The sequence below is a fragment of the Orycteropus afer genome, unplaced genomic scaffold (assembly GCF_000298275.1).
Source record: "Orycteropus afer afer isolate SDZICR_OR568_19922 unplaced genomic scaffold, OryAfe1.0 scaffold00663, whole genome shotgun sequence".
NCBI lineage: Eukaryota > Metazoa > Chordata > Mammalia > Tubulidentata > Orycteropodidae > Orycteropus > Orycteropus afer.
The window spans coordinates 134,609-152,280 of record NW_006922250.1 but is presented as its reverse complement, the minus strand read 5'-3'; the positions used below and the strand labels follow the sequence as shown (position 1 = coordinate 152,280).

General features: G+C 56.4%; 1 protein-coding gene across 1 annotated transcript in view; it reads left to right on the top strand.

The window, feature by feature from the left end:
- Positions 1 to 17,672, top strand: part of PPP2R3B (protein phosphatase 2 regulatory subunit B''beta) — a 52,784-nt gene that overhangs the window by 23,649 nt on the left and 11,463 nt on the right. Inside the window, exons 11-20 of the mRNA XM_007956771.2 lie at positions 5,280 to 5,383; positions 8,444 to 8,546; positions 9,982 to 10,056; positions 10,543 to 10,629; positions 11,050 to 11,206; positions 12,730 to 12,778; positions 13,116 to 13,205; positions 13,782 to 13,957; positions 14,862 to 14,980; positions 15,048 to 15,154. Coding sequence (XP_007954962.2) covers positions 5,280 to 5,383; positions 8,444 to 8,546; positions 9,982 to 10,056; positions 10,543 to 10,629; positions 11,050 to 11,206; positions 12,730 to 12,778; positions 13,116 to 13,205; positions 13,782 to 13,957; positions 14,862 to 14,980; positions 15,048 to 15,154 — 1,067 coding nt within the window. The remainder of the gene's footprint in view (positions 1 to 5,279; positions 5,384 to 8,443; positions 8,547 to 9,981; positions 10,057 to 10,542; positions 10,630 to 11,049; positions 11,207 to 12,729; positions 12,779 to 13,115; positions 13,206 to 13,781; positions 13,958 to 14,861; positions 14,981 to 15,047; positions 15,155 to 17,672) is intronic.

The following is a 17,672-nucleotide window of genomic DNA, read 5'->3' as shown; positions in this document are numbered from 1 at the left end:
AGTCCATTCTGACCCACAGCGCCCCCAGAGGACAGAGTGGAACTGCCCACAGGGTCTCCAAGGCTGTCAATCTTCACAGAAGCAAAGCCCAAAGCACACCCACTGCCTGGAGTCCATTCTGACCCACAGCGCCCCCAGAGGACAGAGTGGAACTGCCCACAGGGTCTCCAAGGCTGCCATCTTTATGGAAGCAGATAGTCACGTCTTTTTCCCGTGGAGCGGCTGGTGGGTTCAAACCACTAAGCTTTCAGTCAGTAGCCATGCACTTAAACTGCTGCGCAGCTAGAGCACCTTCTGTGAATATTAAAATCCACACCAATCTGTTGCCATTAGGACACAGTACGCCTACCCCGTAGGGTTTCCAAAGCTGTAATCTCCGTGGCAGCCGGCTGCTTCATCGTTCTCCCCTGCAGCTGCTGGGGGATTGGCATCACTCACCTTGCGGTTACCCACCAAGCGGCTCACCACCTCGAAAACCCTGTGGGCAGCTGTGCTCTGCCACGTGGGGTCACTAGAGTTGAAGTGGACTCAGGGCCACCCAATGGCACAGCAGTGTGGCTTGTATACAAGCAAGTGCACAGACCTCAGTTTGCACAGACCTCTGGCCGCGGGCACACACGTGTGCACAGTCATGGCTCAGAGTAGTGCTGGCGTCTGCATGATGAGTGCTGGCCACATACACCCCAGACCCAGATAGCAAGTATCTCTGCCACCACGGTTCATGCCCCAGGTAGCCACGGTTCTGAGCTCTGCCGTGGGTCAGCATTAAGGCCCCAAGCGCTCGTGAGGGTTCGCTTTTTCTTTCCTGGCTCAGAGTCGCGTCCCTCAGTCACGCGCAGGGGCAGGAAGCCGTCGCTTCTCCCTTTGCCTTTGCTGCATTGTTTTCTGCTGCATAAAGCTTCCGCGGTTTGTCCAGCCAGCCAGTTGCTCTGCGGGGAAGCCGGGTGGCTTATGTCCTAGGGGCAGTGTGAGCAAAGCCACTAAGAGCATCTCGTCCATGCGTCCTCTGTGACTACGGCCCTCGCCTCTGTTCCTGCTCTCCTAGCAGGAGGGCCGTCGGACCTGCACGCGCGCCTCCACGCTCACAGAGCGCCCGTCTGTTTTCTGGATGCCGGGCCGCTTTACTGCCGCAGCCACAGCACCCCACGCCCTCCCCGTGCTCTATTCCTAGCCCTGCACCTCGCCACCCACGTGCTGTTGGTGTTACACCTCGTGCTGTTACAGGTATGACTCGCTTCACGTCCATGGTGCAGTAGGGCACAGTGCGATTTGCACGCTCTGCAAACCCGTGTCCGTGAGCTTGTCTCTGTGTCCTCTTACCGGTGTCTCCGATGGCCTGTTGTTGATGGTGAGGAAGTTCGTTCACCGGTTTTGTCTTTTAGGGTATCACTGTTTGGGGGTCTGTTGAAGATTTTCCGACTTGGGAAGGTCTCCTCGTGTCATGTTGAGGACTGTGGGCCGTCGCACGTGTAGTGTTGTGTACGATGCAAGGTGCAGGGTCGAGGATTTTCTTTATTTTTAATGTGGCTGTTTCACTGAGGCAGTACTGTTTTAGTCAGAGGACTCATTTTCCTACTGGATTGCTGTCCTGCCTTTGGTCCAAATCACTTGACTGTGTTGGGCCTGGTTCTGAGCCTCTTCTGTTCCGTTGACCCACTTCTTGCTCACACTGAGAGCCACGTTGTCTTAACCCCTGTAACTTTATAGAAAGTCCTGCAATCTCGTGATGTGTGTCCTCCAGTCTCTCCGCCCCCAATTCCCTTTAATGTCCGTTTTAGAATCAGCTTGTAGTTTCTACAAAAACCCAGCTGGGTGTAGGTGGGGATGCGCTGACTCTGTGGGCCATTTTGGGGTTGACTGACAGCATCGAGTCCCCAGCTGTGGTGGGACGTGTGTCCCACCTTCCACTTGGGTCTTCTGTCATTTCTCTGAGCAGTATTTTGCTTGTAGATCTTGCACTTTCTGTTAGATTTATTTATGGGTTGATTTTTGTTTGCTTTTTAGACAGTACACGTTAAAATTTCTTTCTTTGATTGTTTGTTGCTAGTATATTGAAATATAACTACTTTCTATTTTTGGTACTGAATCTGGATCCAGCAACTTTGCCAGGTTTTCACATTTAATATTTGTAGATTCTGTAAAGCTTTTGCATTTTTTGCATCTCAAATCATATGATGTCAAATGGACAGTTTGGCCTCTTCTTTTTCAATCATTCTGTCTTTTATTTCTGTCTCTCATCTTCTGCATGGGTTGGGGCCTCCGGCACATGGCTAGTTTGGATAGCCTTTTCTTGTTTCCAGCCTCAGGGAGGAAGGATCCTGATTTCTCATCAGTAAGTAAGATGTCACCTGCAGAGTTTCTTCAAGTAAGGATGTACCTCGTCTCCTGACCTTTTCTTCAATCACAACACGTGTACCGTCTTTAGGTAGCCAGACAGATGTTAGTTGCCGTCAACTTGGCTCCAGCTCACAGCAAACCCATGTATAACAGCAGAACCTGCCAAGTCCTGCACCGTCCTCAACTAGTGGGTGTATCTGAGCCTCTTGCTGTCAGCCACGTGTCAGTCCATCTCACTGAGGGTCTTCCTGGTGCCTGCTGACCCTCTGATTTGCCAAGCATCATGTCCTGGTCCAGGGACCGTCCCTCCTGGTCACATGTCACAGTACCTGGGACACAGTCTTGCCATCTTGGATCCTGGGGAGTGTTCTTTCTGTCCTTCACCTGAAGCTACTTGGTTTGTCCTTCTAGTTGTCCATGGGGTATTCAGTATTCTTCGCCAGCACCACAATTCATGGTGTGTGTGTGTGTGTGTGTGTGTGTACCTGTAACCATACTTACAAAGCCGAATTCAATTTGCTCATAATGTATTTTGTTTAGGATTCTGCCTCTCCGTTCCTGAGCAATGTTGGCCTGTAATTTCCCTTCCTTGCGTGGCTGGCAGGTTTCCGAACTGAGGTCTGCTGACTTTGTCAGAGTTGGCAAATGCCCCTTCCTTTCTCAACGAGCCCGGATACCACTGAAATGATCCGTTCTGTAAACGTTGGGAGAATTCACTGGTAGCCGCCTGGGTGTGGAATTTTCTTGGCCAGGAAGTTTTGGTTTCTTTTTTTAATTTTTACTGTGATTTGGGTGAAAGTTTACAGAGCAAATTCGCCTTCCATACAGCAGTTCATACACATTTTGTTGCATGACATCGAGTACAATTTCCCAGAATGCAACAGCTCTCTTCCCACTTCTCCCATAGTTCCTGCTTCCGTGTCCTTCCTTCCTGTGCATTCCTGCCTCCCAAGCTGTCTCCCACCGCAGACACCGCCCCTCTGTTCTCCCACGATTCATACTCTCAGGAGTGCATCTACTTGATGTCAGTGTTCACCGCGTGCGTGTGTCTGCTGTTTGACTGGAAGCTACAGACGTGAACTCAGTTCTAGATCCAAAGGGTAACTAGGGGCCATAGTCTTGGGGCTCTCACCAGGCTCTTTCAGACCAACAAGCCTGGTCTTCTTTATTTTATTACTTTTATGATTCTGAGTTTTCTTCCACATAGTTGTCCCACTCTATCCTGGATTTCCTGCACCGATCCCTTTCTGAGTGATTGACAGTGGTAGCTGGGCGCCATCACTCAGTGTATCAAGATGTGGGTATGTACGTATGTGTGCATGTATGGTCTCGCGGTCCTACAGGCCCAGCACTGCATGGTCCACTCCCTTGGACTAATTGTCTCCAGGAGTCCTTGGTTTTCTCTGTTCTTCTTTGCTCCGGACGAGGAGAGACCCATCGTTGCAATCCAGACGGCTGCCTGCAAGCTTTGAGGACCCCGGTCGCTGCTCGCCACGGTGGGACGTGGAGCAGTGTTCCGTGTGTGCTATGGCAGCTGGGCTTGATGTCCCCTGCGACCCTGGCCCCAGCCCTCCGGTCCTACCGCTCGGTCTGTCGCGGTGGCTGGTTGTGGCCGAGAAGGTCTAACTCTGGCAGGGAAGTTTTCAATTACGTGCTCAATTTCTTCAAGAAGCAAGATGATTCCGATGCGCTCTTCTGTTGGTTCTGGTTCGGGGTGTTACTCAGTTAATTTGCCCACTTCACCTAAGTTATCAAATTTATCAGCACAGAGTTGCTCATAATATCCACTTATTACCTTTTCTTTTTCTTTGGTTTTTAATTTTATTTGTGGGGAAAATATACATGGCAAACCCCACTCCCAGCCACGGTCTCCAGACATAACGATCGACGGCCTTGGTTCCGTTCGCTGCCTTACACAGTGTCCTTCTTTCTGTTCTCATTTCACTCATGTCGGCTCCGTCCGCCGGCTCCCTCCGCCTCCCACGTCGGCTCCCTCACCCGGCTCCCTTCACGTCTCTGCTTCATGATACCTCTTGACCCTTTGGTCTTAATAGAATTTTTTTTTAAAAAAATGCAGAACTCAAGGGTGACAGTCCTTATTCTTTGGGCTAAGCTGTTCCTTAGTTTTCACTTCAGGTGATGGATTCATTTCAGGGTTTGAAGAGCAGCTCAGGATCTGGGCCTTGGGATTTCCTCCGCTTGAATGAAGGGGTCCAGCACATGCTGCCTCTTAATGTGGGTAGGATCCGTAGTGGTGTCTCCTCGTTCCTGACACAGGCGATCAGTGTTTTCTTTCCTTTGTTCTTCAAGAGTCTTTGAAGGCTTGTTGGTTTATATTTGAAATCCTCTCAAAGAGTTGACTTTGGATCTTAGTGGTGTTCTCAGTTGATGGTTTGATTTTTTGATTCATTTCTGCTCTTTATTGTTTTTGCCCTTTTTGTTTCTGAAACGGAAGCTTAGAACCCATGTTCTAACTTAGAACCTTTCTTCCTGTCTGGTTCACGTGTGTGAGGCTCTGGCCTTGCCATGGGTCACGACTTTCCTGCATGCATCTTCCTGATGCCAGATGTCTTGATAGCGTTGGCATTGAAAGCGCCTTCTGAGTTCATCGTCACGTGCAGACACAGTGTTTCATGTCCAAACGTTCGGGGATTGGCGTGTTGCCTTTCAGCGCAGCCACCACGGTGCTCAGGGGCTGTGTTCTGGGTGCGGTGCTGTGGCCGTGTGTTCACGGCTCTGTTGACAGTGGGAAGAAGCATATGACCCAGCCTGCAAACATGGAACCATGTTGCATTTCGAGGAAGCGCCTTGCCCCTGTGCTGCAGCTGGTCAGTTTTAGTTTATGTTCTGAGTTACTGAGCAGCAATGTTCCTTCATGTGTCAGAACGGGAGAGCTGTGAGGGAGTCAGGGTTGGCACATGTTCTCTTCTGCCCCGATGCAGGCCTGTGGCTGCCCGCTGTATTGGAAGGGGCCGCTGTTCTACGGTGCCGGGGGAGAACGTACGGGCTCCGTCTCCGTTCACAAGTTCATCGCCATGTGGAGGAAGTGAGTCCTGGCCCCAGGTGGGTGGGGCGTGTGAGAGCGATACAGGGGAGCTCACGTGTGGACCCACACACGAGTGGACCTGTAGGCATGTGGACGCTCAGACACGGCATATGGAAGTACAGATGTACAGCTAAGTGGGTGCGTGGACACATGGACATTCAGACGTGGGTGTGGATGCTCACACACATCAAAATGTGGATATATGGCCAAGTGGATATGTGGACAGTCACACACGTGGATGCTCACACATGCATGGACATGTAGACGCTCGGACAGGGGGACTCACAGACCTGTGGACACATGGGCATATGGATGTTTGCACATATGACCAAATGGATCTGTGGAAATATGAACATCTGGATCCTAAGACGTGGGGACATCCAACACATGGGTGTAGGGACATATGATGCCTTGACGTAATGGGTATTGAGACGTACAATGCTTGCACATGTGCACGCTCAGCACGTGGGCGTAGGGACGGGGACGCTCGGACGTGTGCACGCTCAGCACGTGGGCGTAGGGACTGTGACGCTCGGACGTGTGCACGCTCAGCACGTGGGCGTAGGGACAGGGACGCTTGGACGTGTGCACGCTCAGCACGTGGGCGTAGGGACGGGGACGCTTGGACGTGTGCACGCTCAGCACTTGGGCGTAGGGACGGGGACGCTTGGACGTGTGCACGCACAGCACATGGGCGTAGGGATGGGGACGCTTGGACGTGTGCACGCTCAGCATGTGGGCGTAGGGTGTGGGACGCTTGGACGTGTGCACGCTCAGCATGTGGGTGTTGAGACGAACGACACTTGGACATGTGGACACTCAGATGGTTGGCTCAGACACGTGGACTCACAGACCTGTGGCTGTGTGGGCCTGTGGACGCTTAGACATGTGAACACTTGGATATGTGGACATATGAACATCTGGATATTCAGACATGGGCACGTGGATGTTCGTACATATGGGCATAAGGACGTGTGATGCTTGGACAAGTGGACACTCAGATGGTTGGACTCTCAGACCCATACACTCATGGAATTGTGGGCATATGGATGCTGGGACGTGAGGGCATGTGAACATCTGTGTGTTCAGACATGGATATGTGGACATTCGTACACATGGGCATAGGGACATATGATGATTAGACAAGTGGACACTCAGATAGTTGGACTCTCAGACACATGAACTCACAGACTTGTGGGTGTATGGACCCTGGGAGGTGTGGCCACCGGGACGTGTGGGCATGTGAACACCTCTGTGCTCAGACATGGGTGTGTGGACACTTGTACACATGGCCATAGGGACATAGGACTCTTGGGTGTGTGGATGCTCAGATGGTTGGATTCTGAGACACATGGACTTGTGGACATTGGGATGTGCAAACATTCAGACGTGTGGGCATATGAATATCTGTGCTCAGAGGTGGGTGTGTGGACACTTGCACACATGGGTATAGGGACATACAATGCTTGGACACTCAGATGGTTGGAATCTTGGACATGTGGATTCACAGACCTGTGGGCGTGTGGGCATGTAGACACATGGTCGTGTGGACACTCAGAGGTGAATGTGTGGATGTGTGGGAATACAGACATCTGAACACTCAGAAGATGTGTGCATGTGGACTCTCGTACACATGGGCTCATGGACTGTGGACATGTGGACGCTGGGAAGTGTGGGAGTACAGACATCTGAGCACTCAGACGTGTGTATGGACTCCTGTACACATGGGCTCGTGGACCTGTGGACACTTGGTTGTGTGGACGTTCAGACATGTGGATGTATGGATGTGTGGGAATACAAACGTGAACGCTGAGGCATGTGCATGTGGACTCCCGTACACATGGACTCACGGACCTGCAGACGTGTAGACGCTGAGAAGTGTGTGAATACAGACATCTGGACACTCAGATATGTGTGTGTGGACTCTGGTAAACATGGGTGTAGGGATATAACGACACTTGGACGTGTGGATACTCAGATGGTTGGACTCTTGGACGTGAAGACTCATGGACCTGTGGGTGTGTGTTTATGCTTGGTCATGTAGGTGTGCAAATGTAGACGCTTGGGTATGTGGGCGTATGAACATCTGGATGCTCAGAGGTGGGCGTGTGGACGCTCATACACATGGGTGTAGGGACATACGATGGTTGGGCTCTTCATGTTGATGACTGGACTCTCAGACGTGGGGACGCTCAGACATGTGAAGGCTTGGATGTGGGTGTGTGAATGCTTGTGCACATGGGTGTAGGGACATACGATGGTTGGACTCTTCATGTTGATGACTGGACTGTCAGACGTGGGGACACTCAGACGTGGGCACTTGGATATGTGGGTGTGTGAATATCTGGACATTCAGACATGGGTGTGTAGGCCCTTGTACACATGGGCGTGTGAATATCTGGACATTCAGACGTGGGCGTGTAGGCACTTGTACACATGGGTGTAGGGACATACAATGCTTGGACCTGTGGATGTTGATGACTAGACTCTCAGATGTGTGGTCACTCACACATGTGGACTCTTGGGTGTGTGGGCGTATGAACATCTGGACGCTCAGATCTGAGAATGTAGATGCTCATACTAGTGGGTGTAGGGACGTATGATGCTCGGACCTGTGGGTGCTGATGACTGGACTCAGACGTGTGGGTGCTTGGATTTGTGGGTGTGTGAACATGCGGACACTCAACATGGGCACGTAGACGCTTGTACACATGGGTGTAGGGACATACGATGCTTGGACCTGTGGATGTTGGTGACTGGACTCTCAGACATGTGGACATGTGGGCATGTGAACATTTGCACACTCAGACACTCTTGGATGTGTGGGCTCACGGACCTGTAGGTGTGTGGATGCTCGGACGTGTGAACATGTGGAACCTGGACACGTGGCCGTAGGATGCTCGGGTCTGGATTCACTCACTGGAGGTCTGCCTCGGGCGTGTCCTTCCGCCTCGTGATGGCGGGGGAGGGGCTGCAGGCCCAGGCGCCCACGTGTGTCCGCTCTCAAGGCCGTCTCTCCCTGCGCCCGCCCGTGGGCGGTGGGCATCTCTTTCCCTGCAGGATCCTCCAGAACTGTCACGATGACGCTGCCAAGTTCGTGCACCTGCTCATGAGCCCGGGAAGCAACTACCTGGTGCAGGAGGACTTTGTGCCCTTCCTGCAGGTAACACTCCGGGTCCCTGACCGTGGCCGCTTGGCAAGGGCCGAGCTCATGTTTCTGGGAACAGCACCTGCACTCCCTCCATGTCCACAGCTGGGGAGGTGCGCTCATGAGACATGCGGGTCAGCCATGGGGCTCGTCCTGCGGGGAGCAGGGCAGGCACACGGTGTGTGCTCTGGAGAGAGATTACAGAGGACGCGATGCCACCTGTCACTCTGCTGTTGGAACGCTTCACGTAACTCCAGAGGCCTGGTAGTTAGCACCTACCCAAAGGTGAAGGGTTCGGACCCACCCCATCGCTCTGCAGTAGAAAGACCTCGAGATCTGCTTCCGTGAAGATGGTGGCCTGAGTGTGGGATGGACCCTCAGCTGCTGCGTGTGAAGATCACGCCCAGGGCAACAGTGTGGGGCCGTCCTGCCGGGTGACAGGTGGCTCACCACAAGTGACAGTCTGGTCACCAGCACCCAAACACATCAGCAGAGTAGCGTGATCACAAGTGATTTATGCTACGTCGTCGTAATTCTGCCCCAAATGAGGGGCTCTCAAAATTTCCATTCTAAAATTCCAGATGAACTTAAGTGTTGGTTTTTATGATCTTTCTGTTTGTCGAGTTACACTGTACTATGAGAACCAAAAAACCCAATGCTGTTAAGTTGATTCCAACTCCTAGTGATCGCATGAACGTGGTGTGGGTCTGGGTACTGTTTTGTTAAGTTCTGTGTGGTGGTCACTGTGAGTCAGAGCCAACTGGAGGCCAACTGAGGGCAACAGCATCAGTTCTTCCAAAACATCAGTTAAAAAAAATCAAGATTCATCCTTAAACCAAACCACACCCACTGCTGTGGAGTCCATTCCGACCCACAGCGCCCCTAGAGGACAGAGTGGAACTGCACTACAGGGTCTCCAAGGCTGTCAGTCTTCACAGAAGCAAAGCCCAAACCACATCCACTGCCTGGAGTCCATTCCGACTCACAGCGCCCCTAGAGGACAGAGTGGAACTGCCCACAGGGTCTCCAAGGCTGTCAGTCTTCCCAGAAGCAAAGCCCAAACCTCACCCACTGCCCTGGAGTCCCTTCTGACCCACAGCGCCCCTAGAGGACAGAGTGGAACTGCCCACAGGGTCTCCAAGGCTGTCAATCTTCACAGAAGCACACTACCTCATCTTTCTCCCATGGAGTGGCTGGTGGGTTTGAACCTTTTGGTTAGTGGCTGAGTGCTTTGATCACTGCGCCACTCCTTACCGTGAGAGGCTGTAAGATTACAGACGTTTCAGCTAGTCCGTGGGCATGATCGCATCGTTGTCCCTGAGTACCGGTGTGGTTGAGGTCTTATAGGCAGGAACCCTTCAGCACAGGGCCCAGGTGGTGAGGGGAGGGGGTGCATGCTGGTCCCATGCACACGCACAGACACATCTGTGCCCTGTCATCCCGTGTGCAGGACGTCGTGAACACGCACCCCGGCCTGTCCTTCCTGAAGGAGGCGTCGGAGTTCCACTCACGCTACATCACCACCGTGAGTGTCTGCCCTGGTGACACGCACAGTCCCACCTGTTACAGTGAACACCTGCCCCCAGGTCCCCATGTTCCTCGCCAGCATCCGTACCTCATGGTCTGTGGTGGTTGGTGGGACAAGACTCTGCAGGGCGTGGACACTTTGGGGTCCCAGCTCTGCCGCAGTCAGACGCCTCACGGCCAGACGCCGACACACGGAGCGCCCGAGGACAGCTGGGTATGACGCCCCAGCTGGAAGGGAGGATCCCAGGAGCTGGGACTGAGAAGGTGCCCGTTCTGAGGGAGCACGTGTGGCCGTGTCTTCTAGGGCAGATGCTCCGAGCACAGCCCCCTTGTGCCTGCCTTGTCCCAGGTCCCCCCAACTCCCTGTGTGTCCTGTGAAGGTGGTGGACGGCTGCCCCACTAGTCCCTTGGGGCTGCTGCCCCTGCGTCCTGCGCACACCCGCCCTCAGGTCCCCGTGTCCGGCTCACGCCCCGTCCCCTGCAGGTCATCCAGCGTATATTCTACACCGTGAACCGGTCCTGGTCGGGGCGGATCACGTGCTCCGAGCTGAGGAGGAGCACCTTCCTGCAGGTGGGCACCGTCCAGGGGCGTCACGGGGCACGCTGCCCACGCACGGTCACCTGCTGGGGGCCAGCCCTCGGGGCACGGCTGGAGTCTGTCTGGGAAGAACCCTTCCTGTGGAAGTGGGTGGGTGTACTCTGTGCCCACACGACTGCTCCCACGGGAACCCACAGTCACCACTCCGCCCACCCCCGCATGGCTGCTCCCATCAGAACCCCAGCCACCATACACCCCATCCGCACACAGCTGCCCCCCGGGAAGCCGAGCCACCATGCACCCCTCCCCCACACGGCTGCCCCCCGGGAACCCCAGCCACCGTGCACCCCTCCCCCACACAGCTGTCCCCCAGGAACCCCAGCCACCATGCACCCCACCCCCACATGGCCGTCCCCCGGGAGCCCGAGCCACCATGCAGCCCATCCCCCGCAGCACGTGGCACTCCTGGAGGAGGAGCCCGACATCAACCAGCTGACGGACTTCTTCTCCTACGAGCACTTCTACGTCATCTACTGCAAGTTCTGGGAGATCGACACCGACCACGACCTGTTCATCGGCCCCGAGGACCTGGCCCGGCACAATGACCATGGTGAGGGGCCGCTGGGGCCGCGGCACCAGTGCTGCTGGACATCCCCTCCTTCCTGATGCCTGCTCCCCGCACGTGCTCTGCCCCTGCACATGCTCTGCCCCTGTACATGCCTGCTCCCCGCACGTGCCCTGCTCTGGGACACGTCGTTCTCCCGACGCATGCCCTGCTCTCAGCCGTGGGCCTCTCCCAGCTTGCCTTCCTGACACCGTGCTCCTGTACACGCCTGTGTCTCCCCCCAACAACACGACATGCAGCCCTGCTCCCGGACACATCCATGCCTTTCCTAGACATGCACTGGAGTGACTGTGCCCCTGCTTCCAAACACACTGTCTGTCCCCCGCACAACACGCACCCCTGCTTCCCACCATACCCTGGGGTGGACTACGCACCTGCTCCCAGAAGAACCCTTGCCTGCCTCAGACACTTGTAGCGCTGACCACAGCCTCTGCTTCATAGGGACACTCATGGGGACCCACTGCTGCTGTCCCTGCACCTGCCCCTCTGTACCCCTGCGCTCCCCAACACGGCCATGACTGTGGAGCCCCAGCCATCAGTGGGGTCTCCGTGTGGGCACCTGGGGGTGACGTGTGGCTGGCGGACAGCGCGTGGGCGGTGCACAGCATGTGGGTGGGCACCCGAGGTTGACATGTGGCTGGCGGACAGCGTGTGGGTGGTGCACAGCTTGCGGACACTTGGGGGTGACGTGTGGCTGGTGGGCAGTACATACATGTGAGTACCTGGCGGTGACGTGTGGCTGGCAGCAGCGTGTGGGTGGTGCACAGCGTGTGGGCACCTGAGGGCGATGTTCATGTGTCTGTTGGTCCTGAGCCTGCCCTGTCCTTGTCCCCCGAGCACTCTGACCGTGGTGGCCAGTGGTCTGACGCTGACAGCAAAGGCCTGTGGTGTCAGGAGGGCCACGTGGTGGCAGTGCGGTGCTCTGGGGCACTGCCCTCTCTCACTGTGGCACCATGCTTGTCAGAGCAGCCTCAAGGTTTCCTGTGGGCATGGTGGGTGGGCTGCCATGCTGGTGGAGACCATCTTGCGTAGTCCTCCTGACGCCGGCGTTCCCCATGACTGTTGTCCCAAGAAGTGGGCCCCCTGCCTGGGGCTCCTTGAGTGGGTGGGGCAGGTGAGGGACTGTCCCCCCAGCCTCATGGGGGAGGGTCACGTCCGTGTGCACTCCCGGCTTCTCCTGGTGGAGCTTCAGCAGAGGGCGCTCTTGTCACTGTCACAGTCAAGGCAGGAGTGAGGTGCTAGTCTGCCGTGTCCTGCTTTTGCAGGCTGCCCTAGGCGCCTTCAGCAGGGGTCTGCGTTCTGTTTGTCAGCAGAAGGGAAGCCCACGTCATCCTGGGGCAGACCTCTGCTGGGTGCCGGGATCAGGAGGTTACTTGATCCAGTACCCCGCAGGCCCACTGCCCATCCCGGCCGGGTGCTGGGGCTCACGGTCCCTCGGTTAGTGTCCCCGCAGGCCCACTGCCCATCCCGGCCGGGTGCTGGGGCTCATGGTCACTCTTGTGTTGCAGCAATCTCCACAAAGATGGTGGAACGGATCTTCTCGGGGGCGGTGACCAGGTGCGTCCGGCCATGGCGACTGCTGCCCCACGTGTGAGCCCAGCCCTGGGCCGACCCCCTCGAGTGCAAGTCACACTGTGCTTGCCATCTCTGACCCACGTGGCCACACCCCTCCGCCAAACCCTGCAGCCCCTCCGCCAGCCCCTGTGGCCGCAGGGGAGGGAGGCTGCTTGGGGTCAGGGAACATGTCCTCTTCAGGTCAGGCTGTCTGGCCTCTGGTTGGAGGGCGGGTGGAGCCTGGATGCAGATGGGAAGATGTCAGGGCTAGCCTTAGGCGAGTGCGGGTCTGCTGTGAGAACAGTGCTGGCTGACGGCCCCTCCCTGCGGCCCTCACCAGAGGCAGGAAGGTGCAGAAGGAGGGGAAGATCAGCTACGCCGACTTTGTCTGGTTCCTCCTGTCCGAGGAGGACAAGAAGACCCCCACCAGGTAGGTGGCTGGGGGCAGGCGCCATGCTGCCATGTAGGGGGGCGGGGCAGGCGTCGGGCGGCTGGAGCGAGTGGTGGGTGATGCACCTGTAAGTGGTAAGTGGCTGGCACACGTGCAGGGTGCACGTGCAGGCAGCAAGAGGCTGGTACAGACTTGGGTGACATGTGTGGGCAGCACGTGCATGCCAGAGACTTGTGGCCAGCATTTGTATGCAGGCGGCATGTGGCTGCTGTGTGTATGCAGGTAGCACGTGAGACGTGTGCGACGTGTACAGGTGGCATGTGAGCTGCATGTGCGTGGAGACCCTGTGTCAGTGACACGTATGTTGTGTGTGGCACCTTGTGGCTGGTGTGCACAGGTGGGGGGTGTGGGGCCAGTGGGCAGCGTGTGGGCGGTGCACAGCATGTGGGTGGAGCACAGCCTGCGGGCACCTGGGGGTGGTGTGTGGGCACCGTGTGCACAGCATGTGGGTAGTGGACAGCGTGTGGGCACCTGAGGCTGATGTGCGGGCAGCGTGGGTGGAGCACAGCGTGTGGGCACCTGGGGGTGACGTCTGGCCACTCTCCTGGCTGCCAGCATTGAGTACTGGTTCCGCTGCATGGACCTGGACGGGGATGGGGCACTGTCCGTGTACGAGCTGGAGTACTTCTACGAGGAGCAGTGCCGCCGCCTGGACAACATGGCCATCGAGGCCCTGCCCTTCCAGGACTGCCTCTGCCAGATGCTCGACCTGGTGCAGCCCCAGAGCCAAGGTGGGGCGGGGGCGGGGCCCCAGGCCGGGGGCCTGCAGGGTGGGGTGCATCCAGGGCAGTGGCCGGGGCATGGGGCCCTGACGCAGTGTGCAAAGGACCTGAGGTGGGGGACGCCAGCCTGGGCAGCACCTGAGCCCCCAGGGAGGGTTTGAGCCAGGGGGCTTAGCACCTAGCACGCTCCAGGCCTCGCTTGTACCATGGTAACCCCCCAGGCCCCGACAGCCTGGCCAACCTGTGGCCTCGGGCCAGTTCAAGTCCACTTCCCAAAACCACTGGTTCCTGCTGGGAGTGTAGCCTTGCCACTTTGAGCACACGTCCTCCCCCTCAGCCCACGTTCACCCCGCCGTGCCGACCACGCAGCCTCCCCTCGGCTCAGGGTCACCCTGCCGTGCCGACCACGCAGCCTCCCCTCAGGCCGTGCCAACCACGCAGCCTCCCCTCGGCTCAGGGTCACCCCGCCGTGCCAACCACACGGCCTCCCCTCGGCTCAGGGTCACCCTGCCGTGCCAACCGTGCATCTTTACCTCGGCTCGTGGTCACCCTGCCAAGTTGATGGCACATCCTCCCCCTCATCCCACGTTCCCCCTGCCACGTCGACCGCGCATCCTCACTCATGGCCTGTGGTCCATCCCCCTGCCACGTCAACTGCACATCCTCACCCACGGCCCATGGCCCGTCCCCCTGCCACGTTGACCACGTATCACGGCCTGTGGTCCCCCTGTCATGTCAACCACGAGTCCTGCCCCATGGCTCATGGTCACCCTACCATATGAACCATGTGTCCTCCCCCTCAGCCCATGGTCCTCCTGCCGCGTCCACCACCCGTCCTGCCCCTCGGCCCGTGGTCCCCCTGTCACGTCAGTGGCATGTCCTGGTTGTGAGCACTCAGGTGTGTGCCCTGCAGGGAAGATCACCCTCCGGGACCTGAAGAGGTGCAAGTTGGCCAGTGTGTTCTTTGACACGTTCTTCAACATCGAGAAGTACCTGGACCGTGAGCAGAAGGAGCAGGTGTCTCTGCTCAGGGTGAGTGTTGGGGCCAAAGCGTCCCCCCCACGGCGTCTTCCTGCTGTAACACGTGCGTCTCATCCAGGACACGGACAGTGACGGCCCGGAGCTCTCTGACTGGGAGAAGTACGCCGCTGAGGAATATGACATCCTTGTGGCCGAGGAGGCAGCCGGAGACCCATGGACTGACGGGTAAGATGGGAGGCCTCTGAGTCCATGTCGGGTTGAGCGCGTCCCAGCCCCCGTCCACACAGACACTCCCTGTGTGCAGGCCTCGGCCACGCCCTCCACCATGGCTAACCCCCAGGGGGTCCTGCCCAGGAGCCATGGGCTCGGAGACCCTGCTGCAGCCCTTTGCAGCTTTGGCAGCTCGCAGAACCGCTCTCATTCTGCAGAGTGGTTTGTCAGGTCTCCGATCGTTTGGATGAATTTTCCACGTGAGCTTTGAGGTAAAGGTCATGGTCCATGTCTGCAAGTGGACATGTGCTCGTTCCAACACCATTTCTGAAAAGCCCACCTGCCCTCCCCAGAGCGTCTGGGCAGCTTTGCTGACAGCGGATTGGCAGGCTGCATGGGACCTAGTCCTGAACCTCACTCTCTGTCCACTCTGTCAGACATCTGTGGAAGTCTGTCCACTCGCAGTACAGCTCCGTCTTATGGCTGTAGCTTTGTTGTGGTCCTCGGCATCGGGTCACGGGAGGCCTGGACTTTGTTCCCTTCAGGATGGTGTGTGATTCCTTTGTCTCTTGACGTGAGCTTTGGGTTTGGCCTGTCCGTTCCTCTGAAGAACACTGGAGTTGTGTTGACTTTTCGTTGTGTTGGGTGAGTTGACATCCCAGTGCCCTGACTTGGGTGAGTCTGGCATCTGCTTATCTGCCCGCTCTGCTCCATGGTCTGTGCGCCTCTTTGCATCAGTCCCTCCCTGTCCTGGTCGCCAGGGCCATGGAGGTGCTCATGGAATCAGGTGGGAGATCCCCCAGCTTTCCGCTCCCTGCGGGAGAGCCCGCCCACTTTCTTCTTCCTGTGGGACATCCCGCCACTTCCTATGGGAGATCCTGCCCACTTTCTTCTTCCTGTGGGAGATCCCACCAGCCGCCTTCTTCCTGTGGGAGATTCCGCCCACTTTCTTCCTGTGGGACATCCCGCCAGCCTTCTTCCTGTGGGAGATCCCGCCCACTTTTTTCTTGTTCAAAACTGTTGGCATTTTAGTGCTTTTGCCGTCACCTGAAAACTTAAGAATAAGCTTGTCTTTTTCTGAAAAAACTTCTGGAACTTTGTGTTCCTGTAAATGCAGACTGCTTTGGCCAGCCCTGGCACCTTCAACGTGGAGGTTCTCATCCGCGGACAGTCCCAGGATGCAGTTGGTGAACGTGCTCAGTTGCTCGCCTGAAGGTGGGAAGTGCAGGTCCCTGTAGAGTGGCCTAAGCGGTGGCTTGGAGGGTCCAGCTTCCAGTCGTTCACTGGTAGCCTGTACGCGCGTGACCTGTTTGGATTCCGTGGGAATCTCTGTGAGAGCGTTACATTGTCTGTGAACAGGGACTGTTTTGTTGCCCCCTTTCTCCTCAGCGTGCATTTTGTTACTCGTTTTCCCTTCCAGCCATACTGCCTGGAACGTCCAGTGCAGCACTGACCGCCAAGGGGACAAGGCACCTTCGCGTGTCCCCATCTTAGCGGGGACGCCTGTGACATGAGAAGAGCCAGCTTTGCGTGTCCCCCATCTTAGCGAGGACGCGTGTGACATGAGAAGAGACAGCTTTGCGTGTCCCCCATCTTAGCGGGGACGCGTGTGACATGAGAAGAGACAGCTTTGCGTGTCCCCCATCTTAGCGGGGACGCGTGTGACATGAGAAGAGCCAGCTTTGCTGTTCCCCATCTTAGCGGGGATGCGTGTGACATGAGAAGAGACGCTTTGTGTGTTCCCCATCTTAGCGGGGACGCGTGTGGCGTTGACCCCTGAGAGGAGAGGAGGCACCTTTTGGCCTGTGCCCCGTCTTCGCTGCAGCTCACCCTTCACTTCTGTCGAGCAGGATTCTGGCTGAGGAGGTTGCTAGGCGCCCTTACTGGCTTGGAGACAGTCCCTTCCATTCCTGATGCACTGAGGGTTTTTTCTGTTTAAAAGATGACTTGATACTGCATTTTGTCAGATGCTTTTGGTCAGATAGTTTTTCCTTAGTCTCTTGATAAGCGCTGGTGGTGTAGCACGTAAGGCATTGGGCTGCTAACCAGGAGGGCAGCATTTCACACCCACCGGCTGCTCTGTAGGAGAAGAGGACGCAGTCTACTTCTGTAAAGGGCTGTGGCCTCAGAATCCCAGTGGGGGTCACCATGGATCGGAATCAGCCCCACGGCAGTGAGTTTTCTTTGGTTTTAGAGTCCACTGATAGAGTGAATTACGTTGAGTGATTTTTGGTTGTTGAACCAGCCTTGTGTTCCAAGGATAAGTCCTACTTGGTCGGGTGTATCACCCTTTTCATATACTTTTCAGAGCTGTGGTGGTACAGTGGTTAAAATGCTCAGCTACTAACTGAAAGGTCAGCGGTTCAAACCCTCCAGCTGCTTGGAGGAGAAAAAGGTGGCAGTCAGCTCCCGTGAGGCTAGACAGCCTAGGAGACCCTGTGGGGCAGTTCCACTCTGTCCTCTAGGGGCGCTGTGGGTCAGAATGGACTCCACGGCAGTGGGTGTGGTTTGGGCTTTGCTTCTGTGAAGATTG